The 22,395-nt window shown below is 47.8% G+C and overlaps 1 protein-coding gene across 1 annotated transcript in view; it reads right to left on the bottom strand.

Moving 5' to 3' along the window:
- Positions 1–22,395, bottom strand: part of LOC144767623 (E3 ubiquitin-protein ligase TRIM11-like) — a 178,074-nt gene that overhangs the window by 56,452 nt on the left and 99,227 nt on the right. The window contains exon 5 of the mRNA XM_078651028.1: positions 21,967–22,082. Within this exon, the coding sequence (XP_078507154.1) occupies positions 21,967–22,082 (116 nt within the window). The remainder of the gene's footprint in view (positions 1–21,966; positions 22,083–22,395) is intronic.

Genomic DNA, 22,395 nt, shown 5'->3' with positions numbered 1-22,395 from the left:
AGCCTCACAAGAAGAATTTGGGAAACTGGAGGGGGAAAGAATGTCCTGCTCCCTATGAGACAGAGAAGAAACTTTAGGTAGAAAAACTGGATATGTTCTCAAAATGCCCCCATCCTCCAAATTCTGTAAACCAGTAGATTTATACAATAAAGCCACTAATACCACTAAATGCCTAGCTGAGATAATTGTAACCAAAAAGACAACCCTTAGAGTCAGCCACTTTAATTCCACTGAAGACAGAGGTTCAAAGGGAAATCCTTGAAGAGAATGGAGAACCAACTGCAAATCCCAAGTATGAAAAATAGAGCCTATTACATCTCTGGAAAGAGAGAAACCTTTGAAAAGCCTGTAAACCAAAGCCACATCATCTGGGAATTCGCCATTGGGACTAAGACAAGCAGTGCATTGAGATCATGACTTTGCCACTGAAAGGACCTTATTAAAAAAGTCCAGAACAAATTACAACACTGCCTGCAATTCAGAAGCAGAAGGAGAACAATGATTCCCCTCACACATCTGTGAAAGTTATTCCAATGACTAGGATAGCAAGATAGGGCAGAGGTATGCCTGGACTGTAGTACTACAGCTGCCAGGCGATCAGGGACTCCCTCGATTCCTTAACCGCCCCCCCTTCCAATTTGCAGGCCGAAAGAGAGATGAGTCAGAGGTAAAGCCCCCCAGGACACCAGAGAAGGAGGGAACAGTGGCATTTTTCATTGACGCAGAAGAGACATCGAAAGAAGCAGAGGAAACCACTCTCTCTGGACCAAAAAGATGCCAACACTACTATCTCAGTTCTTCCCTCCAAATCTTTATCAGCAACTTTGGAATAGCAGTGAACTGAGGGAAGGCATACAGAAGCGTGTGAGGCCATGGCATGGACAATGCATCCACCCCCCCATACCCCCGGTGTAGGATCGTATCAGCTGTGTGTATCCTACGGAGACAAGCAAGTCTAGAAGACGATCTCTGAACTGGTGAGATATCTCCTGAAACACTGTCTGTGTCAGGCTGAGACCCCCAGATGTGACCGATGCACTGGCGAGGAATGTCTGACAAAAAATTGAAAGACAGAATATCAATATACAAAAATATCGAAACAAAAATATCGATGTCAACAATATCGACATTCTATCTACAACATGGTAAGTACAAAAATATGTAAAAAAATGTATTGATGTCAAAAATTATTTAAAAAAATATGTAAAAAAAATAAATAATACTTATAAATATAATAAACATAGGTAAAAATATTTAATAATATTTTAAATCATTAACTAATATGCATAATTTAATAAATAATTAATTAAATAGAATATATATTATGTGTACTTACTTAATAATTAACTTTTAATAATTATTTTAATAACGTATGAATAATTACAAATTAAAAATACATTTATACACATAAAATAATAACAAATAAAAATTAAATATGTAAAACAAATTTAAAAAAGTAATTTATTTTTAATATTTTTAAATTTAATTATATACTACATTAGCTAAAATAACACAAAACGTATTAAATAGCAGAGGGAATAAAACTACTATTCCAACTCCAAAAAAAACAACAGTAAGGAAAATGTTGGATAGCGTTTGGATAAAAATTACTATTCCAACTCCAGAGAGTGCAACAGTAGAGAAAGTGTTGGATAGTGTAGGGGTAAAAATTACTATTCCAACTCCAGACAGTGCAACAGTAGGGTAAGTGTTTCATAGAGTAGGGGTAAAAATTACGATTCCCACTCCAGAGAGTGCAACAGTAGGGAAAGTTTTGGATAGCGTAGGGGTAAAAATTACTATCAGAGAGTGCAACAGTAGGGAAAGCGTTGGATAGCGTAGAAGTTAAAAATAACATACTTACAAATAAATTAATATTTTAAAATATATAAATTAATTATTAAATACATCTAAACTATTTACAACCCCCAATAAATAATTATTAAATAACAAACTCGAATAATAAAATACACTTAACATAATTATTAATCAATTAATTAAAATTAATTACCAATTAAAAAAGTAATTACCAATTAATAATTAATTAACAATAATATAATTAGCAATACCAATTAATGAAAATAAATTACTACTTAATTACATTTAAATTACTTCCCACCCTATTCCCCCATAAACCCAGAACCCGCTACAGAACTTACACACAAAAATTAATTAAAATTAATTAGTAATTCCCAAAAATGTAATAATTAATTTACTATAATTAAATTACTTCCCACCCTATTCTCCTATAAACCCACAACCCGCTACGGTACTAAAATACAAAATTAACTTAAATAATATTTTTTTTTTAAATAACACATACATATTAAATACATACTAATATACATAACAAGCATTTGCAATGCAATATGTCTCGGATTTGTAAGAGTTAGACCTATTGGCGTTGTACATGACAAAGTATTTTACCCATGTGTTTTGATTTTGAGTGGTGTGGAGTGGAATTATGTGGGTTGGATTGGAATTATTAGTTGTGGAATTGTGTGTGGTGGAATTGCGTGGTATGGAGTGGATCGGTGTCGTAGAATTATGTAGCATGGTGTGCAGTGGAATTATGTGGATAGTAGTAATGTGGGATTGTGTGGAATGGTATTTAGTGGAGTGGTATGTGGTGAAGTTTAATTATGTGGTATGCTGTTGAATTTTGTGGCATGATGTGAAATTCTATGGTGTGGATTGGATGTATTTGTGTTGAATTATGTGGTTTGTTTTTGAATTATGTGGTGTCGAATGGAAATATTTAGAGTTGAATTGTGTGATGCGTAAGTGTGTGGGTTGAGTGAAATTATGCTGATTGGAATTATGTGGCAAGATGTGGAGTGTATTTTTGTGGATTGTGTTACCAAGTGTAAAAATGATCAAACAATTACATAGAAAGGAGGCCTTTCATTGTGCACAAATTCACAAAATAAGCTAGATGTCAAGGTTGAAAGACACGCTAAACACTGGTGAAAAGAAACACTTCACTTCACTTTCACTATAACCTTCATTTAGTAACTGCGTCTGGAGATTTGCAGACGGATGGCTGAAATGAAACAACCCAGAAATGAGTTAAAGAAATAAGTTATGAAAAGGCTTCAGTGCTATGAAGAGATGTTGAATAAATGCTCCCTTTATTTTAAAAGGCATGATCTGCATTTTTTTGTGCGTGCGCCATGAAATGCCACAGCTTAAACGTTTAAAAAAATGAAAAACGATTTAAAATAAATCATTTAGCAGCAGGTGGAGGGCAGCTCTAAAGAATAGTTTAAGATTTGGGAAAGGAGGCATAATTAGGGCAAATTAATGACTTCTGTTATATTGTGTATTCAACATTGCTCTCTGGCATGTACATTCTTCTCCCACGTAAGCAAGTCCTTAACGTGACCTACCAAAGGTAATTGAGTGCAAGTCAGAGTTTGTGTGCTTTAATATATACGTTTCTATATACTTTTCTATGGATTTTTTGCAGAGTGTCATGGTGGATGGGTTGCTTTCGAGCTGGCAGCGAGTTTGTAATGCAGTTGACAAACCTATTGTGCATTTTGTCAATCAAAGCAATTGTGCACACAAAGGGTGCCACTGCACCGTGAGCATGCCCCACCGAGCAGTTGAGATGAATGCACTGCTAAGATAGCTCGGTGGGTACGTGTACCTTTGTCAGCGGTTAACTGTAGTACTGCAGCGTGTTCATTTTTGCATCGCGCGATGCTAAAATATACACGCTGCTATGTGCGTAATGGCGACAGATTGTTATTAAATATTATTGTTAGCAAAAAAGAGAACCTGCGAGCTGCTTTTATGCAACGAGAAACGCTAATTTGAAGCGCTCCATCACTTGTCACCATGAACGTGCCATGTTGTGTGGCAGAGTAGCCTGGGCATGCCGCCACACAATATCTAGAAGGAGAGTCACTAATGCCTGCCTTACATTTTTCCGTCTCTTATTTAATTTCCATTCGGCCAGGTGCACTTCAATGTGGAAAATGACCGTGCTTTACTTATTGTACCTTATCTCCTAGGCTTCTGTGTTGTGCATGTTTTGGATCATGGGGTGTACGCACCGTACCTCATGATCGCAGGGTGTACGCACCGTACACCTTGTGATCATGGGGTACGCACCGTACACCCTGCAATCATGGTGTACGGTGCGTACACCCCATAATCGGAGGGGGACCGCACTGTACCACTGCAATCATGGGGTGTACGTACCGTACCCAGGGGGGTCCGTTCCGTTGCTGTTTCGAGGCATACTCTCCTTTTCTGACAGTTTTCAGCTCCCGTAGGAAAAGAGTCGTACGGAGAGTCGGCGGGATGAATCGTACTTGCTGGGTCAGGAAAACCTGCTTCAAACCATACAAACGTCGCTTGCTGCGTGTTCCGGCGGCGATTCATACAGGAATTTGAGTCGTACGGTTCCTGGTACGATCCGTATGGGGAGCTGCATTGGGTGAGAATCGTACTATATCGTATGTACGGGGACGTTGCAGGGTACGATTCGTACGGGAAAAAGACTCCGTACGGCTATTCAGAGTACTTTTTCCCGAATCGTAATCGGGCCCTTTGTGTTAAAAAATAGGGAGACTTTTCAAACATGAATGCTTTTCACTATACTATTCACCAATAATCCTTTATGGGTTCCGGAGTAGCGTGGCACTCACCGAAAAAGCGCTACGATGCCTAGTAAGCGCTATACAAATGCAATTACAATACAATGTTTCAATACATGTAGTATATTTTATTAAAGACCGCGTCCTTTGTTTTTATAATTCACATGTGTCTTTCCTTCAGGATGCGATGTCCCGGGACCTGGCACAGGGCCTTAAAGCTGGAAGCCAGGGCTTACTCCATAGTTGTCACACCTCACAACATAGGCAGACCTATTCATCCAGACCACTACACCTCATGCTAGGAATTTCGAGCCCTTGCGTACATTATATATAAAGCGAAGCCTTATGTCAGACTAGCACACTAGAATTCCATCGAAGCCGACGATTGCTCCCAATGCCCCACCACCACGGAAGCCGCCAGAAAATATAAATCTTGGCAACTGCTGTAGCGACAGGGAAAGGGGAAGTGGACAGAGAGAGAGAGACAACCAGGTAGAGAATACGATTCTCTGGTCTTCTATCTTCGCTGGTGTAGTACAACTGCACCTGTAGAAAGACAACACTTAACACCTGCACTTTACGTAATACTTAATAGTTATACCCAATGAGAACTGGTGTTACCTGCAATGCCTGACTTGTAGCTTCTCTCCCATGTAGTCTAGACTGACTTCTATACTCAATTGTTTGTGATATTCTGCGTCTGTAAATACACATGAGGGTTATCTAAATGAGCTGTACTACAACGTCACTAACCCCCCCTCAACCCAGGAACCCTGACTTACCAATTAGGTCTAGACTTTTGCAGCATATAATGATCCAGTAGAATGCTTCTTCTACTACTGAAAATGTTCAACTGAAAATACTGTTGCTGCGGTCACAAAATGATAACACACCAGATAGCTAAGATGCATGAAAATGTCTGTGAAAAAATTATCTTCTGAATAACTCTTACAAATGAACAAAGTCTTATTACAGACTAATGAAGTTCAGTACTGAACGCCAACTAGACGGCAAACTCACGGTTTTCTCAAATTGCTTCTTGACTCTAAGAACTCGTTCGTTGACAGCTCTTACTCCCTCGTTGCGCATGCGATAATTCTCTGAAGAAAAACGAATTGACTCCGTACGAAAATGTTCCACTCTGCTCAGAGTTCAAAATGCTCCAACAAGAACCGCAGACTTCAATAACGCACACTCCGGGTGCGTATTTCAGTTGAAGTGCGCAGTTCCTAATTGCTCCTCAGTTCTTAAGCGGATCGGCAGTCGCGCGACCACAACCGCTAGACTGCGACTTTTGAATAGCGTGTTCTGGACATTTGGCGGCCATGCTGGTGGTGATCACCAGTTACCGCAGACACTGCCTAAACATGAATTTGGACACTATAAACCTTTTCTTCCAGCGTGGCAACACTCTTACCCCTCTAGCTCTTGGGCGCTTAACCTGTGCCTTAAACTTTAGCCTAATGGCTGCAATGTGGTTCCTGACACCTTATGCCCCTGTAAGCAACTAGATGCTGACTAAAAAGTCAGGCTCTGCGTCCAATTTCATCTATATGCTGCATGTGTCCTCCTTAAACGCGGAGAAGGCACTTCTAAAGAAGAGAGATTTGTCTCCAAAGGTCAGATGCCATTTAGGAGGCAGGGTTTACTTTGAAAGACTTCCTGTAACAGTAAATCATTGTGCATCCATCAAAGACAGAAAGAAGCCACGAAGGCGCCGGAGGCAGTTTTGGACATATTCTTTAGTTTTGCTTTTATTTTTTAAGGAGAGGACACGTGGCACAGCTGCCGACTTGGGAACTGGAGAGTTTAGTTCGAATCCTGACCTCGAATCCTGTGAAGATGGGCACCTCACTTTGCCCCCCCTCTCCCTCCATTAACACAAAAAAAGTGTAACTTCCTTTTCTCGAGTAATACGCTCCTAGGCCAAGTCCGCCCATATACACTGGAAATTATGATAATAAATAAAAGCAACAAGTATCTGCAACGAAGCCTGCGGCAAAGACTGGAACGTTTTCTGTCAAAAGAATGACAAAAATCCCAAAATAGCAAGTCTGCCATACTAAAAGATGAAAGCGTGACGTCCGCAAAGCAGACACTGCGCTGATCAAGGAAATCATGGTAGAGGTGACACAGACATGCAAGTAGCGTGCGCATATTGAAGGTGGGGGCCTGACACAGACATGCAAGTAGCGTGCGCATGTTGAAGGTGGGGGCATGACACAGACATGCAAGTAACGCACGCATGTTGAAGGTGGGGGCATGACACAGACATGCAAGTAGCGCGCGCATATTGAAGGTGGGGGCATGACACAGACATGCAAGTAGCGTGCGCATGTTGAAGGTGGGGGCACAACACAGACATGCAAGTAGCGCGCACATATTGAAGGTGGGGGCATGACACAGATGTGCAAGTAACGCGCGCATGTTAATGCGCACTATTTCATAAAATAACAATTACGCTATATAAGGGTAATGAGACTGTAGTGGGGCGGTGCTGCTACCAGTAGAAACGGAAGTTACGTGTTGGATCGAGATCCTATAAGAAGCATCCTAATATAAAAAATGGCAAAGTCCACAAATAGCAAGTGGCGAGAAATTACTCTGCAATAGGCGGAGTTTCACCACCAATATAGATTACTAAATGTCTCGGAGAGACAACGCTTTCGCGTTGTCAAACTGAGACCTAAAAATCATATAAAAATTGATATTAGTAACATTGTAGTAACAACGATATTACTGACATCGATATTAGTAACATTGATATTACTTACATCGATATTAATAAAATCGATATTACTTACCTTCGAATTTCAGTCCCTTCGATATTAAAAAAAATCGATACAACTTACCTTCTATATTCTGTCCCTTCAATATTATTACATCAATATTACTGTAGGATGATATTTAAATTTCAATATTTTGGCTACTCTCCCTGGCGAGAGTGTAGGCACGAATGTTAACCTCCCTCTGATGTGAGTGACTTCTAGAGATAGAAGACATTCCTCCGTCCGATTCCCTATCTTCATGGCCACAAGATTGAGCGAGGAGGCCTTGACCCTGCCTGCCTGTTGATATGTCATACCCACACGGATGTCCCCCTCACCAACACATGATTCACCAGCTGTTGTTTGAAATCTTAGGGCTAGCCATATATTGCTGAGAGTTCTCCCCAATGGGATGACCAACGCCTCTGAACTCGAGCCCAAAGCCTTAAGGTGAGAAGTCCCCCAGAGTCGCACCCCATCCCAGCAGACCAGCCTCTGGCATCGGGGTGAGAGGAGGATGTGGCGAGGGGGAAACCCCCCGAGAAGGAATAGCTCCTTCAGTCTCCTTCAGCGAGAGCTCTAACTTGAACCGGAGTCTCGCATTCCTAGTTTCACGTTTCCAAAATTTGAGGAGATGTGCTAAGAGAGGTCTCATATGTAACCGTGCCCAGCGCACGAGGAACACACGACGCCATGTGCCCTTGGACTCTCGTCAGGGCCTTGCTGGCATTGTGTCAGGGTTCTGGTGAAGAGAAGTGAGAGCCACAGACAGTGAGGAGCCAGGGTTCAGGTGAAGAGAAGTGAGGTAAGTGAGAGCCACAGACAGTGAGGGGCCAGGGTACAGGAGATAAGTGAGAGCCACAGACAGTGAGGGGCCAGGGTTCAGGAGATAAGTGAGAGCCACAGACAGTGAGGGGCTAGGGTTCAGGAGATAAGTGAGAGCCACAGACAGTGAGGGGCCAGGGTTCATGTGAAGTGAGAGCCACAGACAGTGAGGGGCCAGGGTTCAGGAGGTAAGTGAGAGCCACAGACAGTGAGGGGCCAGGGTTCAGGAGGTAAGTGAGAGCCACAGACAGTGAGGGGCCAGGGTTCAGGAGATAAGTGAGAGCCTCAGACAGTGAGGGGCCAGGGTTCAGGAGATAAGTGAGAGCCACAGACAGTGAGGGGCCAGGGTTCAGGAGATAAGTGAGAGCCACAGACAGTGAGGGGCCATGGTTCAGGAGATAAGTGAGAGCCACAGACAGTGAGGGGCCAGGGTTCAGGTGAAGAGAAGTGAGAGCCACAGACAGTGAGGGGCCAGGGTTCAGGAGGTAAGTGAGAGCCACAGACAGTGAGGGGCCAGGGTTCAGGAGGTAAGTGAGAGCCACAGACAGTGAGGGGCCAGGGTTCAGGAGATAAGTGAGAGCCACAGACAGTGAGGGGCCAGGGTTAAGGAGATAAGTGAGAGCCACAGACAGTGAGGAATCAAGGTTCAGGAGATAAGTGAGAGCCACAGACAGTGAGGGGCCAGGGTTCAGGTGAAGAGAAGTGAGAGCCACAGACAGTGAGGGGCCAGGGTTCAGGAGGTAAGTGAGAGCCACAGACAGTGAGGGGCCAGGGTTCAGGAGGTAAGTGAGAGCCACAGACAGTGAGGGGCCAGGGTTAAGGACATAAGTGAGAGCCACAGACAGTGAGGAATCAAGGTTCAGGAGATAAGTGAGAGCCACAGACAGTGAGGGGCCAGGGTTCAGGAGATAAGTGAGAGCCACAGACAGTGAGGGGCCAGGGTTCATGTGAAGTGAGAGCCACAGACAGTGAGGGGCCAGGGTACAGGAGATAAGTGAGAGCCACAGACAGTGAGGGGCCAGGGTACAGGAGATAAGTGAGAGCCACAGACAGTGAGGGGCCAGGGTTCAGGAGATAAGTGAGAGCCACAGACAGTGAGGGGCCAGGGTTCAGGAGATAAGTGAGAGTCACAGACAGTGAGGGGCCAGGGTTCAGGAGATGAGTGAGAGCCACAGACGGTGAGGGGCCAGGGTTCAGGTGAAGAGAAGTGAGAGCCACAGACAGTGAGGGACCAGGGTTCAGGTGAGAGCTACTTTTAGAATTGGGAGTCTCTGGTTGGCACAGGTATGCTCTTGTGACAAGCAGGGACCCTCTCCTCTAGTCAGGGCAAAGGACTACTCCTAGAAATAACCCCTGCTCACCCTCTAGGCGGCGTGGCGTGAGCAGACAAGGCTAATCCCTAGAGCATATATGGTTAAAAATTTGTAATAACACACACAGTAATTTATCAATCCACCACACAGAGACACAAGGCTGTTATTCTGTAAAATACTCTCTTTACAAGCAGGCTTTAGATACAGGTTTAAATGACTTAAAATGGTTCCAGTACTTTTAAAATGACGCCACAATCCTTAAAGCAAGACTTTGGTCGCAATGTTCACACAGACTGTGCGCTTCGTAGTGCTCTTGTACACTCCATATTTGTTCCACAAGTAATGCCCAGCTGAGTCTCACGCGCCTCGCGTTGCGACGCCTACGGCGTGGCTGGCGTTCACAAGGAGGTACGAGTCGTAGCACTCTCGTGCGACCTGTACCTTGATTGACAAAAAGCGGCTTTCAAAGGAACACGCGTCTCGCGGACACTCGTAGTCCATGGTGCAGCATACGCTACAAACGTACAAACGAGGCGGTGCGGGTCGTTGGATGAAGCAAGACCTGCACAGCGTACAGTTCGCGGCTACCAGTTCACAGTATCTTCTTGTTTGTTCGGTACGGACGGGAGAGGAGATCCGACGTCCCACGCAGCGGTGCCTTCCGCCGTCGATGCGAGCTACGGATCAATGGCTGAGCAGGCTCTTTACCGGGAGGTCAGCGTTGCGTTGTGAGGCAGGCTCTTGACTTTGGCGTACGCTTCGATCTTAAAGAGGGAAGAGGCGGATGGTGAAGCAGGGTGCGGTGCGATCCCAAGTACGGGACAGCCAGCCACCGCACTACTTGCCGCAGCTGCTCAGACGCAGCAGCGGGGCACGATCAGCAGGACGCCACACAGAGAGTGAACACAGGCCGGCGTCAGTATCTATGATGCGAGCTACGGCTCGGGGGCCACAGGGTCGTGGTGCTCGGACCGGACGGGTCCTTTGCTTTGCGTTGCGAGCTACGGCTCGGAGGAGCACAGTCACGGCACTCGGGTCAGGCGGGGCTGACCTTTACTTTGCGAGCTGCGGCTCGGCGGGCAGAAGTCACGGTGTTTGGCAGGACAGAGGGTTGCACAGGCTCTTCAGAGTGCGCGATGGCGGGGCACAGCACACTCAACTTTCCGTGGGCAGCGCTAGAGGGACAGGCAACACCAACCGCAGTTCAGGGGGCAGGCTCACACGCAAGCCCTTGGAGACAGTTCACAAAAATGGACAAGTCTTTATCAGTCTTTGTCTTCTCTCCTTCTTGCAGCAAGGCACCCACCACAGGTCAGTCTCAGGCTAGAGACAGTAGTCCTCCATGCAGCTTTCCCAGGTCCTTCTCTTCGGGCAGAGTTTCTTCTTGGCGTAAACAGGATCTGATTTCTTTAGAGCAGGGCTCCTACATTTATTCTGAACATTCTTTGTTCTTGCAGGCCAGGGGCCTGAGCCTGGTTCAGCCCAGTTTTGGAGCACTTTGTTTTGGTGACTCTGGCTTCTTCTTTCAGTGAGCAGGGCAGAGACATCAGACGCTCCGCAGGAGGTGGAGCCAGCATTGTGGTGGCAGACCACAGCCCTATTCAGAGTCAAGGAGCACTCCTCCCACCCATCCTGGTGTAATCTCTTTATTAACCACCTGGCAGCCCAGACTGTCCCCTGGAATTCCCCAGCCCTGTCACTCACAGAAACCAGACAGCAGATACACATCCTAGCAGAGGTGGGCTGAAATGGTCAGGCAAGCAAATGCTAACTTTCTAAAAGTAGCATTTGCAAACACAGGATATTAAAATAAACTTTACTAAAAGAAGTATTTTATTATTCTGAGTTCAGGCATACTAAACTTGACTTTCTACCTTGTTCCCTGAGCCTGCTGGGATTATAGTGTGTAATAATTCCAGCAGCCCATTCTGGCCTATGAGAACAGGTAGCTTTACAATGGTGAAAAACGAAAATGGCGGTAATTCCCTATTAGGACATGTCACTCACATCAGGGCTTGTCCTACCTTATGATTACAATGCACCCTGCCCTTGGGCCTACCATAGGGGTGACTCACATGAAGTAAAGGGAAGGTTTAGGGGCCGGCAAGTGTGTGCACTTGCCCAGCCAGCATGACAGTACCAGACTGCAAGCAGGTTCTGCAATGGTAGACCTTAGACACATTTTACTAGGCTGCTTCCTTGGGTGGAACAACAAGTGCTGCAGGCCCACCAGCGGCATTTGTATTTACAAGCTCTGGCACTCCTGGTGCACTTTACTGGGGTCTGACAGTAAACCAAGTAAGCCAAACATGGAATCCAATCACATATAGCAATTTACAGTAGGGATAGCATATGCACTTTAGCACTTTAGCAGTGGTAAAGTGCCCAGAGTCATTAAACCAACACAAACAGGTCAGAGAGAATATTGGAGGAAGGCAAAAAGTTCAGGGATGATCCTGCAGAGAGGGCCAAGTCCAACAAAAGGCATTTGATGACCTGAAGCAGGCCATGTGCACTGCACCTATTCTGAAAAGTCCAGACTACTCCAAGGAATTCATTGTCCAAACAGATGCTTCTGAGTTGGGTGTAAGCGCTGTTCTTTCACAACTGAATAAAGATGGCCAAGACCAGCCAATAGCTCTTATTAGCAGAAGGCTGACCCCTAGAGAGAAACGTGAAGCTGAGACCATACTTGTTTGGTACTCACTTCAAGATTCAGACTGACCCCCCTCTTGTGGCTAAATCAGATGAAGGGTGAAAATCCTAAACTGCTCAGGTGGTCCATTTCCCTACAGGGGATGGACTTTACAGTGGAACATAGACCTGGGACTGACCATGGCAATGCAGATGGACTCTCCAGATATTTCCACTTAGAACATGAAGACTCAACTGGTCAAGGTTAGTTTAATGCCCCTGTGTTTGGGGGTGTTGTGTAGGAGAGTAGGGTCTACTTCCTATGGTCACCCCCACTTTTTGCTGTGATTTTCTGGTTTTTCGACTTTAGTGTGGCTGTGGGCCTGCTAATCAGGCCCACAGCCTAGCTGTTCCCCCTCTAAATTGATACCATGTACTTTAGGTACATACCTGATTGGTTATTGGGTCACCTTTGTGAGCCCCTGTATAGTGTACCATAGGTACCCAGGGCATAGGTGCATTCAAGGCCTACCAGGCGCTGCAGCATGTATTATGCCACACCTGGCTGGCCATCCAAACTGACACCACAGGCTGATCACTCCGCCTGGGTAAGGTGGTGTAATCACCCCTTACTTAGATATAGTATACCTATATCTACCCATATATATATATAGACACATATGCACCTATAAGTCACTCCATTGGCAGGCCTTGACAATCCTGAAGGCAGAGTGCTTGGTTTTATGTGAGAAGGAGCTCTAGCATGAGCTGAGCCCCTCTGCAGCTTTCGTAACCATCTGCTTATAGCTGTTCTATGATATAGCCATACCATATACTCTTAAGTGCATTATAATCCTCGCGGTTAATGCTAACTTTGGTTTGGCTTTATCAAAACATGTTGTGTAAGGTGTCAAACACTTTGGAATACTACCCCCCGCCAGTTCTGGCCGCGGGGGTAACATTTCACTCTTCTAGAGAGAAAAAAAATGTAGTTACTGCTTTACCCGGTTAAAGTTAAACAGAGCCTCAGCATCACAAAATGGATGCTGCTGCCACAGACACGAGTCTGACCTCCTGCTGCTAGGGGAAACTCTAGCAAGGGAGGCCTGGACTATAGTTTTCTTGTCTAGGGAGGTGCTAGCAAATCCATAGACAGCCTGTAGTGTATTGGGGCAGGGTGGGTTGAATGGAAAGATGCTTTTCCAGACACTGCCTGGGGCACACAAGGTGCTCCATGCATAGCCCGGTTCAAACCAGTTGCTGGGGCACTCCAGCCCCGCTGTGGTGCAAAACTGGACAAAGGGAAAGGTGTAACCACCCTCTTCTCAGGTCCACCCATAGGAGGGACCTAGGCAGGTAATCCAGCCCCTTAGCTTAGTATAAGTATAGGGGCTGTGTCCCCAGTACTATAGATTATCCTGGAAAGAAACTTTGATCCAGAACTCTTGGACCTTCGACATTCTATTCTGACTAGAAGATGGAAGACATCTCCATTGTGGTCAAGGAGTGACCACCCTGTGCAAACAGGCACCACCAGTAACTTGCCGGTCTGCTTTGTTGATGCTCCCACCAGAACCCGAAGACTCAGTGACACAGGAACTGGACTCTCAGACTTCTCTAACTCCGACCCACATCCACAGCAAAGCTGATACCCGTGGCAAACACGAGAGACGTGGGACCGGACACCCTGGACATCATGCATTTTGCTAACAGCTCGACTACCGAGGTACCCTCGCAATTTTGCATTGGGGTACGAGAAGCCTCAGACTGAGCACCATTTGCACTGAAGCTCAGCCCTCCACACTCCATGAATGCCGCGTGGGGCCCGCTCTTGCATTTCAGCTCGACGCGTCTTCCCAGTTCCTTGCCCATTGGCTAGTGAGCCCCCTGAAGACTTTCCTTTTGAACTAAACTGCTTTCCTGGTTGCTCCAGGCACGCTCCAGCTTTCCTTCAAAGGAGAAGTGCCACAGACCTTGCTGGTCTGCAACAGAGCCAATCTCGACATCTTGTGTGTGTTGCGGTTGCCAAGGCTTGTTGGGTCCAATCTGGATACCGACACCGCAGTCAACTAGATCCTTTATGGGACAGTTCGAATCCACCGCCTGGTCATCGTCGATGCCTCCTGGACCTCGTGGCTGAAGAGACAAGCTCACCTTCTTCACCTTCAAGCATGCGACATCGCCTGGTTCCTTCCTGGTCACTGGCTAGTGACCCAGACTCTGTCCCCTCTGCTTTCAGGTTCTTCACATCGTCGATCCACCCTTGGATCCACCCGGCCACTTTTCCTCTTGTCGCCTGCAGCACTTCTTTGCAGATCTCTATAGAAAACGATGACGAAAACCGACACCTAAAGGCACCTATGCACCCTGCTTCCCTGGGTGAGGTAACACGAGTACTCCGGTGCTCCCGTGGGTCTTGACTATCGAAGTGTCCTATTCTAAAGGGGTTTTATTGTAGTCCATCCGGAAGTGTCCTAAAACAGTAACTTTGTAACTTCTTTGTTTCTTATTATAAGTCAATGGTAACTCACAACTGTGTTTGGACACTGCACGGGTCTCCCGTGGGCCTCTTACTTCCTAACCTTCGGTTGTTTAGTGTAGTCCCAGGGATTCCGCAGGCCGTAGGCCTGCTGTATAACTCTCATGTGGTTCTTATACCACTTCCTTAGTATATGGTTTGTGAGGCCCCTAGGGCATAACTGTATTTGTGCAACTTATCGTATGCTAAATGAGTAACTTGTGATGTACTTTTCCCTCTGACCTCATAAAGAGTGCAGAGGGGTTGTGTTTAGAATAAATACATATATATTTGATATATACCTTTTGTGGTGTCCTTTCATTTAGTATTCAAGGGATTATAATTGGTAAAACCGCTTGCTTCACATGCTCTCTGAAGTCTTAGCCTAAGACTGCTGGTCCATGCTACCACTAGGATAGCCTGTCTATAAGGTTGACTTTACAACCACCATCAATAAGGGTCGATTAGACTGGTGCAAGGTGCCCACTAGAATAGTGGACATCATTTACCAGGCTAACTTCTCACAGGGTTCAGGTAGAAGAAGTGAGAGCCACAGGCAGCGAGAGACCAGGATTCAGGTGAGGAGAAGTGAGAGCTATAGACAGTGAGGGACCAGGGTTCAGGTGAAGAGAAGTGAGAGCCACAGACAGTGAGAGGCCAGGGTTCAGGTGAAGAGAAGTGAGAGCTATAGACAGTGAGGGGCCAGGGTTCAGGTGAAGAGAAGTGAGAGCCACAGACAGTGAGAGGCCAGGGTTCAGGTGAAGAGAAATGAGAGCTATAGACAGTGAGGGGCCAGGGTTCAGGTGAAGAGAAGTGAGAGCTACAGACAGTGAGGGGCCAGGGTTCAGGTGAAGAGAAGCGAGATCTACAGACAGTGACTTGAGGACCCCTATCTTGCACTTTTCCTGCCTGGGTGAGTGCGAGACCTGGCACCATTTGCATGGGTCTCCCTTCCATTTTTGATGTTGCCTCATGTGTTGTTGCTGGTGTTTGATGATGCTTTGGGCACTGTACCACTGTTGTCAGGTGCCACAGTGCAAGTGCTATGTAAATGTATTTAATAATTGGTGATTCCATGCTTGACTGGTTTGGTTTACCTGTCAGACCCTATTAGAGTGCGCTGAGTGTGTCCAGGGCTTGTAAACCAATTGCTGCTAGTGGGGCTGGCAGCACTGGTTGTGCCACCCACAGAAGCAGCCTGTAAAAGTGTATCTAAGGCCTGCCATTGCAGAGCTTATGGGCAGTCTTGTACTGCCATATTGACTGGGCAAGTGCACCAATTTGGCAGTCCCGACAGCTACCATTTTCTTCATATCAGACACCCATATGGTAGGCCCAAGGGCAGGGTGCATTGTAAGTATAAGGTAGGACAATCCCTGATGTGTGTAGCATGTCCTAATAGTGAATTACAGCCATTTCTGTTTCTCACTATTGCAAGGCTACCTATTCCCCATAGGCCAGAATAGGCAGTTAGATTATTACATTTTATAATCCTAACTGAATGAGGCAACTAGGTAGAAATTCGAGATTAGTATGCCTGAACTCAGATTGATAAAATACATCTTTTAGTTAAGTGGGTTTTAACTTTCTGTGTTTGAAAATACCACTTTTAGAAAGTAGGTATTTTCTTGTCAAACTGTCCAAGCCTGCCTCTGCTAGGTTGTGTATTCCTTGTCTGGAGTTTGAGTGACAGGGGCTGGGGAATTCCAAGAGACTGGTTCAGTCAGCCCAGTGCTGAATAGAGAGATCTGCATCTACATGGGAGGGAGGATTTGCACCTGGGACCTGAATAGGGCTGTGCCTTCCCTCCACAATGCCGGCTCCACCTCCTGGAGTGCGGCTGATGTCCCTGCCTGTTAGAAAGGCGATCCCGGGGGAGGCAGAAGATGTCTGACTGACCACCCCTAGGTCCACCCCTCCGTCGAGAAGTAGCCGAGCGTTAGCGAGAGGCCTCCTGGGTGAGGGTCCTCTCCTAGGTTCGTACAGCAGAGTAATCACACCACTACAAATGGACACCACACAAGAGGATAAGTTCTTAGGGTTTATCAAGATAAAATGTTGCTTGTCTTCAGCGATATGTACAGGCAGATCGGGGGATCTGTAAAGTCTTGTAATTAAGGGACAGGGTAGCGGGACAGTCTTAGCACGGGTGAAGGAGGGGATACCCTGCGCAGAGCTCTCAATCCTCGAGCCGGGGGGTTCCGAGAGGTCGGGCCGCGGCAGCGCCAGCAGGCCTCAAGGTGGTTACGGCGAGGATGGGCCGCGGCAGCGCCAGCAGGCTCCAAAGATGGTTCAGCGAATATATGGACCGCGGCAGGGCCAGCAGGTTACAAAGATAGTTCAGCGAAGATGGACCGCGGGGGCGCCAGCAGGTTCCAAAGAGGGTTCAGCGAAGATGGACCGCGGCAGCGCCAGCAGGCTCCAAAGATGGTTCAGCGAAGATGGACCGCGGCAGCGCCAGCAGGCTCCAAAGATGGTTCGGCGAAGATGGACCGCGGCAGCGCCAGCAGGCTCCAAAGATGGTTCAGCGAATATGGACCGCGGCAGCGCCAGCAGGCTCCAACGATGGCTGCAGGTTTCAGGGAAATGAGTTCGTCTCGGGGTCAGGCGCGACAGCGTCAGCAGGGCTCTCGACTCCAGGATACAACTGCCGTCCTACTCCGGGGCTGGCCCAGATATAGGACTGGAGTCCTTTGATGTCCGGACCCTCACGCCTGGGGGTCAGAGGGGCAGGGATGATGGTGTCCAGACACCCAGCAGGGGGGTGGAGCCAGCGCCCCGGGAGGCCGGAGGGCGATCGATACCAGGCGTCCGGGGACGACTGGATGGCCATCGAAACTTCCCTCCTCTAGGATCTGTTGAGTGGCCACTCTACCACCCAGGGGGATCTTGGTGCCTCGATGTCGGGGCTTCGCTGGGGCCTTGGCCGGGGCCGAGGCCACGTGCTCGGACGTGATGGGCCCAAGATGGAGTCGGGTGAGGCCTCGTGCTCGTAACGTGATGGGCCCAAGATGGACTCGGGCCTGTAGGGGTGGTCCGGAGTGGTAACCGGACCGGCAGGGTTGGGGGCGTGCAGGGTCCGCCATGTTCCAGGGAGGAGAGCCGGGGTGTGTCAGGGGGGTTGCTCTCGCCGGTAGTTCGGGTAGGGTCGGGCCAAGGGGGCGCCCGTTGCCCAATGGAGGGCCGATGTCGTCCTGGGCCCGCCATGCGGGAGGGGTAGGACCACGCCATGAGTCCGGGTCCAACACTGCCCTTCACTATGAAAGAAGAGAAGGAATCATATTAAGTTTAAGTTTAAGTTTAAAATATTTATTGAGCGCAACATACACCTAGACGGTTTCTTGGCGCTAAAGTAGGAGAGCGACCCACTGAGCGGGGACAGTCACTGAAGCAATGGCTGGAAACTAAACAATAACCTAAGGAAGAGCCTGGGGAAATAAAAAGGTCTTCAAAGCTTTACGGAAGGCGGAATAGTCAGTGAGGGACCTAAGGTGAAAAGGAAGCGAATTCCAAAACAAGGGGGCAAGAGTGGAAAATTTAGAACCACCCTGTTTCTTTCTCCGGTAGCGGGGCACCGCTAGGAGAAGTTGGGCTGAGGAACGGAGGTCTCTGCCAGGGACATAAGCCTTGATGGCCGATGATATGAACAGGGGGGCCAGACCAGTCCTGGCCTGGAACACCATGCAGCCTAGTTTAAACAAGGCACGTTCCCGCACCGGGAGCCAGTGAAGAGTTCTTAAGAGGGGGGAGGAGTGATGGAATTTAGGGAGACCAAAGGCAAGACGAGCAGCCTGGTTTTGCACTAATTGCAATTTACGGAGGCTGTACTGAGGGATGCCATTATACAGAATATTCCCGTAGTCCAGGCGGGACAGGACCAGTGCGGACATAATTAACTTGAGTGCCGGAAAGGAAAAGAAACGGGAGATAGAACGAATGGTGCGGAGAGTGAAAAAGCAGGAAGAAACCACAGAACCAATCTGGGAGTGCATAGTGAGTTGATTATTGAGCTTAATACCAAGAGTCTTGACAGAGGAAACCGGAGTAGGGGAAGAACCAAACGAGGGGGGCCAGAAAAGTGAATTCCAGGGACTGGAACAACCACCCGTCACCACAAGTTCCGTTTTATCGGGATTGAGTTTCAGGTGGTTGAGGTTCATCCAGTCCCTGATGAAAGATAGAGTAGATTGGAAATTGGAAATAGAATCAGGTGTAGAAGAGAGGTTAAAGATGAGCTGGAGGTCGTCGGCATAATTAAATACCGAGACCTCCAGGTGCTGTAGCGAAAAGATGAGCGGAGCAATGTAAAGATTAAAAAGTAAAGGAGAGAGAGAGGAACCCTGGGGAACACCGCACTGGACCTGGCAGGGGGTAGCTGAAAACTCCCCGAGATGGACTGCCTGGGTCCGGTCCCTCAGAAAGGACAAGAGCCAGATGAGGGCTGATCCTCCTATGCCCGCCGCCCTGACACGGGAAAGCAAGATGGAATGGTCCACCGTGTCAAAGGCGGCGGACAAATCAAGAAGGACCAGCGCCTGAGGTCTACCGGAGTCCATGCCCTCTCTGAGGGTGTCTGATACTGACACCACCACTGACTCAGTCGAGTGCCTTGGCGGAAAACCCGCCTGACAGGGGGCCAACCTCCCATTCTCCTCGGCGAAGGCGCTGAGTGCAGATGTCACATGCCGCTCCTGCACCTTCGCCAAGAAAGGGAGAAGGGAGATGGGGCGATAGTTAGCCATCACAGAAGGGTCAGCTCCCGGCTTCTTCAGGATGGAAACAATAGAGGCGGCTTTTAACGATGGGGTAACGACCCCACGGGCTAACGAATCGTTAAGGAAGCCCAGGGGAGGCGATGGGCAGACCGTGTAAATCTGCCGTAGAATATGAGCCGGACATATATCAGATGGAGAGCCGGACTTGATTTTCGGAAGGAGGGACAAGAAGAGTTCCTCAGAGAGTGGAGGAAAGGAATTGAGGGTGGCTGGGGACGGGTGAAGGATGGGGTCAACATAAGAGGAAGAAGGGGGAGGGATATTAGATTTAATTGTCGAGATTTTGTCGATGAAATAACAGTTCAATGAATCGCAGAGTTTCTGGGAAGGGGGGGGCTTCAGTGAGGTCCGGTCCGAGAACGCCAAGTCATGAGTGATGGTAAAAATCTCCTTTGGTTGGTTCTCGGCCGCTAAGATTTTCGCCGAGAAATACGCTTTCTTGGCCTCAATGATTTTTTGTTTATAGGTCCCCATAAGGTGAGCGTAGTGGGTCCTGGCATTCGGGGAGTAATCCAGTCTCCACTTGCGTTCAGCCCTTCGAACGGTGAGCTTCAGTTCCTTCAGCTCGGTGTTAAACCACCGATTGGCGTCTTTAGGGCGCCTAATCGAGGTACGCCGGAGGGGGGCTAAACGATCGCTTCCCTCCGTGAGCCACGCGTCAATGGCCAAGGCTTGAGCTGCGGAATCCGGTCCCGATAGGGGGGGAAGAGAGGCCAGGAGTGTGGCCGAAAGATCGGGCAGGTTGACCTTGCCCCAGTTACGGGCCCAAGAGTTTTTAATGTGCACAGGGGACTTAGTTACTAAAAGACTAAGGGAGAACGAAATAATAAAGTGATCAGACCAGGTACAGGGGGCAACAACCAGCGTGGAGAGGGTGCAGTTAAGGGACCAGACCTGGTCGAGGATGTGCCCGTGAATATGAGTAGGGGAGTGGACAAAAGAAGCAAAGTTAAGGGAGAGAAGGGTTTCTGAAAATTCCTTGGATGACGCGCACTCCTTAGGGTCCGAAGGCCAGTAATTAAAATCCCCGAGGACTAAAACCGAGGCGTAATTGACCGACAGGGTGCCAAGTAGGTCATATCAACAAAGTGCTCCAGGACTGCGCTTTCCCTCCACAATGCTGGCTCCACCTCCTGTGGGGTGTCTGATGTTTCTGCCCTGCACTGTGAAAGGAAAGAAGGAGTCATGTCAACAGAGTGCTTCAGAACTGGTTTGGACTGGGCAAAGGCCCCTCTGCCCTCAGAGGACAAAGGATTTTGGGGTATAAATATCGGGACCCTGATCCCAAGAAATTAGATGAAGTGTTGCTTGGGGAGTTGGCTTGCAGTGGTTACCTGACTGCCAAAGAGAGGAGAAAGGGACTTTGTGTACATTCATCAACTTGTAAGGATCTCCAAGGGCTTGGAACAAAGCTTGCCTCCAGCTGAAGTCTCAGGGAGAACAGACTTCAACCCCCAGCTCCTCAGAGTTCTTTGGAAGTGCCTGCTGCTGTTTTGGGCCTTCTGAGGGACTGCGTGTCGCAAGGAGTAGGAAGCGTGACTCAAGAAAAAGAAGCGTGTTACCATCCCTGCGGCTGCTAATGCATCGTGGATGTCGCCGCTGTAGCTGTCGTATTGCACCTCATCGAGAGAAGCGTCTCGCTACGAAGTTGAATCGTGTCATCATCACTGCTGCTGCCTCAAATCTTGGATGTCGCCACTGTAGCTGTCGTATTGCACCGCATCAAAAAAAGCGCCTCGCATCCAAGGAGAAGAGTGCCGCCATCGGTACTGCTGCTATCACATCATGAATGTCGCTGCTGTAGTTGTCGCATTGAGCGGAAGCTTTCCGCAACGTCGGAGATGAGTGTTGCAGACGAAGCTGTTGTTGTCGTACCGCGGAACAAGGGTGTGGCCGCTGCAGCTGAAGCATCGAATCGAGACTTCTTGCATCATCCAAGAAGCGTGCCACATCTGGAAGATCTTCACGTCTTTATTTCTTTGCACCAGAACTTTGCCGCATTTCCATCGCTGCAACACTTTTGTTGTGGAAGCGCAACTCATCGTAAGGTACATTGACTCAAAGTGTTGCATTTTAAGAACTGAACAGAACTAAGCTAAAACTACCATTTTTAAGTACAGTGTTGAGGATTTTTGTTGTTTATGGTCTTGTGTTAAATCTATATAAAGAATACTTATTTTTGATATAAAACCTGTGTGATGTCCATCTGTAGTGTTATCACTTGATTACTGTATGTGGTCACAAATGCTTTACACACTGCCTCTGAGATAAGCCTCTGTGCTCGTGCCAAGCTACCAAGGGGGTGAGCAGGGGTTATTTTAGGAGTGTACCCCCTTAGCCTGACTAGAGGCAAGGGTCCCTATTTGTCACAAGTACCTACCTGTGCCAACTAGAGACCCCCAAATCTAACAGTGAGGATGAAGGGGGAAACCCAAGGCCATTAGCTCAGTGTCTGTAATTAATTCTGCTCCATGTATGAACCCCCTGCCCCTCAGCTGTGACGGCCTCGGGGCTGGACTCACTCACCTTTGATCTTCTTCACTCTTTCCATCAGGTAGGAGTGCTGCGAGCAGAACCTCTTCACGATATGTTTACGTACAGCAGCATCATCCTTTGGCTTACAGATTGTCAAATGTTTAGTCCTGAGAACGAGATAAGAGTCAGAGCAGAGATAAGAGGCATACAGGCAAGAGGTGTCAGGCAGAGGCATGAGGTGTCAGCCAGAGGCAAGAGGTGTCAGCCAGAGGCAAGAGGTGTCAGCCAGAGGCAAGAGGTGTCAGCCAGAGGCAAGAGGTGTCAGCCAGAGGCAAGAGGTGTCAGCCAGAGGCAAGAGGTGTCAGGCAGAGGCAAGAGGTGTCAGGCAGAGGCAAGAGGTGTCAGGGAGAGGCAAGAGGTGTCAGGCAGAGGCAAGAGGTGTCAGGCAGAGGCAAGAGGTGTCAGGCAGAGGCAAGAGGT

The sequence above is a fragment of the Lissotriton helveticus genome, chromosome 1_1, assembly GCF_964261635.1.
Source record: "Lissotriton helveticus chromosome 1_1, aLisHel1.1, whole genome shotgun sequence".
Classification (NCBI taxonomy): domain Eukaryota; kingdom Metazoa; phylum Chordata; class Amphibia; order Caudata; family Salamandridae; genus Lissotriton; species Lissotriton helveticus.
This window is presented reverse-complemented; position numbering and strand designations above follow the sequence as displayed.